At 55.8% G+C, this 6,592-nt stretch overlaps 1 protein-coding gene across 1 annotated transcript; it reads left to right on the forward strand.

The window, feature by feature from the left end:
* The first annotated feature begins 937 nt into the window (after window positions 1-937).
* On the forward strand, window positions 938-4,915 carry LOC115916190 (coiled-coil and C2 domain-containing protein 1A-like). The gene is made up of 8 exons (XM_030969878.1): window positions 938-977; window positions 1,250-1,324; window positions 1,496-1,622; window positions 1,753-1,859; window positions 2,611-2,673; window positions 3,130-3,264; window positions 4,224-4,521; window positions 4,875-4,915. Exons 2-8 carry the CDS (start codon window positions 1,274-1,276, stop codon window positions 4,913-4,915), a joined length of 822 nt encoding a protein of 273 aa, XP_030825738.1. The 5' UTR covers window positions 938-977; window positions 1,250-1,273.
* Window positions 4,916-6,592: the final 1,677 nt, after the last annotated feature.

The following is a 6,592-nucleotide window of genomic DNA, read 5'->3' on the forward strand; positions in this document are numbered from 1 at the left end:
CCTGCCATTTTTGGCGATTCTCCACAATTCTCTCCTGCCCCATCCAAAATTCCTGGTTTTGGTGACACCGACCCATCCTTTCCTGCCCCATCCACTTCCAAAATTTCCACCTGGGGCAATTCCAGATGATTCTTTTCCACCCCATGGGAAATGCTCTGTTTTGGTGATCCCAGCGCTCAGCCACCTCCAATTTCCTCGTCTCTCCCTTCCTGAAAAATCACATTAAAAACCCCAGTTTGGGGAGTTTTCCCCTCTGTTGGGATTTTGGGATCCATCCTGGCAGGATCTTCGTGGGAATCAGCTCCTGGTGCCTCCTGAAGGATCCTCTTGGCTTTGGGAGCGTGGAATTTCCTGTCACCTACTGTGTGTGTGGTGAGGGAAAAAGGAAAAATTTTCTAGATGGAAAGGAATAAAGGAAATCGGTTTGGATCCAGTTGGATCTCTCAGAAGGGGGAAATGACCCCAGTTGGGTCATTCTGGGCCCAAATTGGGATATTTGTGTGTTTTTCTTTTTACCTGGGATTGGGCGGCTCCTGCGTTTCCCCATCCTGGCGCTATCTAGGAAGGATAAACAACCCAAATTACCCCAAATTACCTCAGCTCTCCATTTCACACAACCCCAGTTCCCCTCAGGCCCCAGCAGCCATTTTCCCCTCACAGCCCTCAATGCCCTCACAGCCCAAATAAATAGAATAAAATATCCCCCAGCTCCCCTAAGGCACAACCGCAATATAAAGCCCCAAACCCTCTGGGTTTTAGGCGAAAATCCTGGAATTTTCAACGCATTTTGCACCTCTGGGCATTCAGCCCACCGTCTCCCCGCACGGTTTTCCCGCCTTTTTCCCCGCCGGCAGCGGGGCACACTGGGAGTTGTAGTTCTCCGGCGCTGCAAAGCAGAGCGCTTTTACGACAGCGGCTTTTTTGCGACGGCGGTGCTGTAAAGCGCGGGGTGTTGACAGCGGCCGGCGGAGCAGGAAGTGAGTGAGGATAAACCGGGACAAAACGGGATAAAAACGGGATAAAACCGGGATAAACCGCAGTAGCGGGGTCGGGGGGTGGGGCCTGCAGACAGCTGCGGGGCGACAGCGCCTTGTGGGGCGCTCTGGGAGGCGACAAAGCCGCGGTGGGGCCTGAGGGGCGCGCCCGGGGCCTTGTGAGGGGCGGGGGGGCACCGAGGATTTTTGGAGGGTTCTGAGGGCGATTGCGGATTTAAATCAGAGTGGGGATGTCCTCTGTTCCCTCATCCCAGCTCGGCCCGGCGGGACACGGAGCCATGAGCCGAGCCAGGAGGGTCCCGGGCCGGGGGGCGGCCATGGCCAGGCAGGTGCGTGCGACCCCCGGGACCCCCTGATCTGGGTGATGGAGGTGGGGGGGGAGTTCCTGAATCCCCTCCTTCCCCTCGGCACTTTGGGGGGTCCCTGAATCCCTGAATCCCCTTCTGGGGGTCCCTGAATCCCATCCCGGGGGTCCCCTCACGCTGTCGCCCCCTCCCCAGATGGGGCTGCTGGCGGATCCCGGTACCGGGGGCGGTCCCGGTGGGGACGGGGAGGCGGCGCTGGAGGCGGAGCTGCTGCAGCTGCTGCGGGGCCGGGAGGGGGAGCGACCCCGACCCCCCCAGCAAGGTAAATTCCCCTCGAAATTCCCCCAAAATTGGGTTTGTGACCCCCAGCGAGGTAAATCCCCCTCCCTTCCCCTCATTTTACTCATTTTTGGGTAAAATCCTCCAAAATTGATTTTTGTGTCCCCCCCCAGATGTGGCAGCGGTGAAGGCCCTGGCCCAGCTCTGCCTTCAGGACCCCCCCGAGGAGGAGGAGGAGGAGGAAGGGGAGGAAGATCTGGAGAACGAGGAGGAGCTGTTGGTGAGGGGGGAGGTGCTGGGCCTGGATTTGGGGATCCCTGGATTTGGGGATTCTCTGGGTTTTGGGATTCCCTGGATTTGGAGATCCCTGGATTTGGGGATCCCTGGATTTGGGATTCTCTGGGTTTTGGGATTCCCTGGATTTGGGGATCCCTGGATTTTGGGATTCCCTGGATTTGGGGACCCCTGGATTTGGGACCCCTGGATTTTGGGATTCCCTGGATTTAGGGATCCCTGGATTTGGGACCCCTGGATTTTGGGATTCCCTGGATTTAGGGATCCCTGGGGATTTTTCTGGGATTCTCTTCTCTGGGTTTTGGGATTCCCTGGATTTGGGGATCCCTGGATTTTGGGATTCCCTGGATTTGGGGATCCCTGGATTTGGGACCCCTGGATTTTGGGATTCCCTGGATTTAGGGATCCCTGGATTTGGGACCCCTGGATTTTGGGATTCCCTGGATTTGGGGATCCCTGGATTTGGGATTCTCTGGGTTTTGGGATTCCCTGGATTTGGGGATCCCTGGATTTGGGATTCCCTGGATTTTGGGATTCCCTGGATTTGGGGATCCCTGGGTTTGGGACCCCTGGGTTTTGGGATTCCCTGGATTTGGGGATCCCTGGATTTTGGGGATCCCTGGATGTTGGGATCCCTGGGTTTGAGGATCCCTGGATTTTGGGATTCCCTGGATTTGGGGACCCCTGGATTTTGGGGATCCCTGGATCCCAGGCTGATTCCCGGGATCCCTGGGCAGGCAGAGCTGCAGGAGGTGCTGGAGGAGGGGTCCGGGAGCACAGAGGATGCAGAGACCCCACAGGTACGGCCGGGGCTGATCCCGGGGGTGATCCCAGTGCTGATCCCAATCCCAGTGCTGATCCCAGGGCTGATCCCAATCCCAGTGCTGATCCCAGGGCTGATCCCAGTCCCAGTGCCCATCCCAGTGCCCATCCCAGTCCTGATCCAATCCCAGTGCCAATCTGATCCCAGTGCCAATCCCAGGGTGGGTCCTGGAGGGGCTCCCAGTATTCCCAGTGCTCCCAGTATTCCCAGTATTCCCAGTACTCCCAGTGCTCCTGGTGTTCCCAACGTTCCCAGTGTCCCCAGTGTTCCCAATGCTCCCGGTATATTCCCGGTGTATTCGGTATATTCCCAGTATATTCCCGGTGTATTCCCGGTGTATTCCCGGTGTATTCCCGGTGTATTCCCGGTATATTCCCGTATATTCCCGGTGTATTCCCGGTATATTCCCGGTATATTCCCGGTGTTCCCGCAGGACCCCGGCCCCGCGGGGGCGCTGCTGGCCGAGCTGTCGGAGCGGGCGGAGCTTTACCGGGCCGCCCTCGCCAACACCGCCGGGAGCAGCGGGAGCAGCGGGGCGCGGCTGCGGCGCCTCCAGCGCGGCCTCAAGGTGAGCCCGGACCCCGCAAATCGGGACCTGATCCCGCTCTGCCCCTAAATCCCCTGGGTTTGCCCGAAATCGAGCGGTTTGGCACGGTTCTGAACCAGTTCCGTGCTGGTTTTCCCAGTCCTGAGCCCAGTTTTATTTCAGTTTTCCCAGTCCTGAGTCCGCTTGTATTTCACTTTTCCCAGTTCTAATCCCAGTTTTATCTCACTTTTCCCACTTCTGACCAGTTTCATGACAATGATATCCCATTTCATTCTACTTATTCCATTATGATTATCCAATTTATTCCATATTACCATTATTCCACTTCACCCCTTTATTTTACTCTTTCCCATCCATTTCCTTCCATTCAAACCTGAGTCTTATTCCAGTTTCACCCCATTTTCCCAACTCTGCCTCCATTTCACCCTATTTTTCCCATTTCACCCCATTTTCGCCCAATCCTGCCCCCATTTCATCTCTTTTTCCCCAATTTTTCCCCATTTTTCCCCAATTCTGCCCCCATTTCACCCCATTTTCCCCAACTCTGCCTCCATTTCACCCCATTTTTCCCATTTCACCCCATTTTCCCCAATCCTGCCCCCATTTTGCCTCATTTTCCCTAATTCTTACCCCATTTCACCCCATTTTTCCCATTTCACCCCATTTTCCCCAACTCTGCCTCCATTTCACCCCATTTTTCCCATTTCACCCCATTTTCCCCAATCCTGCCCCATTTTCCCCCAATTCTGCCCCATTCCCTCCTTTCCCCAATCCTGCCCCCATTTCACACCATTTTCCCCAATTTTCCCCTAATTCTGCCCCTATTTCACCCCATTTCCCCCAATCCTGCCCCCATTTCACACCATTTTCCCTAATTCTTACCCCATTTCACCCCATTTTTCCCATTTCACCCCATTTCCCCCAATCCTGCCCCCATTTCACACCATTTTCCCCAAACTTTCCCCTTTTTTTCCCCCCAGACCCTGGAGCAGATGCTGGACTCCGTCCGCAGCGGGAAGCCGATCAACCGTGCTGACATTCCCCCTCCTGTGGCTCTGGGCAAGCCTGGAGGGACCCCTGAGCTGCCCCAGTGCAGCCCCCAGCCCCCAATCCCCCCCTGGATCCATCCCCGGACCCCAATCCCGACCCTGATCCCAATCCCAGCCCCATCCCGATCCCGATCCCCGCCGGCGCCTCCAGGAGCTGCAGAGGGAAGCTCTGCTGGCCAAACGCCGTGGGGACAACGCCACAGCCCTGAGCCACTTCAGGGCGGCCAAGGTACACCCAGAACCCCCAGGATTTCCCCTAAAAGATCCCCAAATTTTCCTCAAAATTCCCCAGAATTTCCCCCTTAAAAAATCCCCTCATTTTCCTCAAAATTCCTCAGAATTTCCCCCTAAAAAATCCCTTCATTTTCCTCAAAATTCCCCAGAATTTCCCCCTAAAAAATCCCTTCGTTTTCCTCAAAATTCCCCCGAATTTCCCCCTTAAAAAATCCCTTCGTTTTCCTCAAAATTCCCCAGAATTTCCCCCTAAAAAATCCCCTCGTTTTCCTCAAAATTCCCCAGAATTTCCCCCTAAAAAATCCCCTCATTTCCCCCAAAATTCCCGTTTTTCCTGTGGTTTTGCAGAGGTTGCAGGCGCAGCTGGAGGCGCTGGGGCTAGGCGCTGACCACGGTGAGACCCCGACCCTAATTTTGGGGTGGAAAGGTTGGAAATCCCATTTTGGGGTTCAGGCTCTCATTTTGGAGTTAAAACCCTCAAATTTGGGGTTCAAAACCTCAGTTTTGGGGTTCAAACCCTGAAATTTTGGGGTTCAAACCCTCAGTTTTGGGGTTCAAACCCTTCAGTTTTAGGGTTCACACCCTTCAGTTTTGGGGTTCAAATCCTCCAGTTTTGGGGTTCAAAACGTCAATTTTGGGGTTAAAACTCTCAATTTTGGGGGTTCTGGTGGGATTTGGGTGCTCTTTTCCTGTAGATCCACAGGTTGAGGAATCCAAGGATCCGCCAACGAAGGATCCGCCAACGAAGGATCCACCAACGAAGGATCAACCAATGAAGGATCAACCAAAAAAGGATCCAGCGGCCTCCAGCCCAGGTCAGCCCCGTCCTGGCAGGGCAAAGGGGCAGGAGAAGGGGGGATTTGTTGGGATTTTGGTGGTTTTGCCCCCCAGAGCCCCGGGGCGGGCGCTTGTGCTGGAGCAGCGCAGCGGTGCCGGGCGGCCCTGGGCCAGGCCAGGGCCAGCGGGGACGCCAGGAAGGCTCGGATGCACGAGAGGATCGTCAAGGTGGGGGCCATGCTGGGGTCACAGGGATGGATCCCAGTCCCAGAGCTGGGATCCCACTCCCAGTCCTGGGATAAAAATCCTTGATCCCAGTCCCAGATCCACGATCCCAGTCCAGAGCTCCATCCCAGAGCAGTGATCCCAGTCCAGAAATAACAATTCCAGTCTTAGATCCATGATCCCCGTTCCAGAGCTGTGATCCCAGAGCTGTGATCCCAGTTCTAGAATAATGATCCCAGTCCTAGTGCAGTGATCCCAGTCTAGAACAGTGGTCCCAGTCCTAGTGCAGTGATCCCAGTTCCAGAGCAGTGATCCCAGTTCCAGAGCTGTGATCTCAGTCCCAGATCCAGATCCGATCCACGATCCCAGTCCCAGTCATGTGATCCCAGTCCCAGATCCACAATCCCAGTCCCAGATCCCCGATCCCAGTCCCAGTCCTATGATCCCAGTCCTGTGATCCCAGTCCCAGTCCTGTGATCCCAGTCCCAGTCCTGTGATCCCAGTCCTGTGATCCCAGTCCCAGATCCACGATCCCAGTCCCAGTCTTATGATCCCAGTCCCAGATCCACGATCCCAGTCCCAGTCCTGTGATCCCAGTCCCAGTCCTGTGATCCCAGTCCCAGATCCACGATCCCAGTCCCAGATCCCCGATCCCAGTCCCAGTCCTGTGATCCCAGTCCCAGATCCCAGTCCCAGATCCCCAGTCCCAGATCCACGATCCCAGTCCTAGATCCACAATCCCAGTCCCAGTCCTGTGATCCCAGTCCCAGATCCACGATCCCAGTCCCAGTCCTGTGATCCCAGTTCCAGATCCACGATCCCAGTCCCAGATCCACGATCCCAGTCCCAGTCCTATGATCCCAGTCCTGTGATCCCAGTCCCAGTCCTGTGATCCCAGTCCCAGATCCACGATCCCAGTCCCAGTCCTGTGATCCCAGTCCCAGTCCTGTGATCCCAGTCCCAGTCCTATGATCCCAGTCCCAGTCCCTGTGATCCCAGTCCTGTGATCCCAGTCCCAGATCCACAATCCCAGTCCCAGATCCACGATCCCAGTCCCAGTCCTG

Source organism: Camarhynchus parvulus, unplaced genomic scaffold (genome assembly GCF_901933205.1).
Source record: "Camarhynchus parvulus unplaced genomic scaffold, STF_HiC, whole genome shotgun sequence".
In the NCBI taxonomy this organism is placed as follows: Eukaryota; Metazoa; Chordata; class Aves; order Passeriformes; family Thraupidae; genus Camarhynchus; species Camarhynchus parvulus.

What these genes read in the sequence shown, in the direction of transcription:
- LOC115916190 (XM_030969878.1), top strand. Translation starts at nt 1,274, where the DNA reads ATGAGCCGAGCCAGGAGGGTCCCGGGCCGGGGGGCGGCCATGGCCAGG. An exon ending in AGAACGAGGAGGAGCTGTTG is followed by an intron (nt 1,860 to 2,610) that starts GTGAGGGGGGAG and finishes ATCCCTGGGCAG; the next exon opens with GCAGAGCTGCAGGAGGTGCT. An exon ending in GCCACTTCAGGGCGGCCAAG is followed by an intron (nt 4,522 to 4,874) that starts GTACACCCAGAA and finishes GTGGTTTTGCAG; the next exon opens with AGGTTGCAGGCGCAGCTGGA.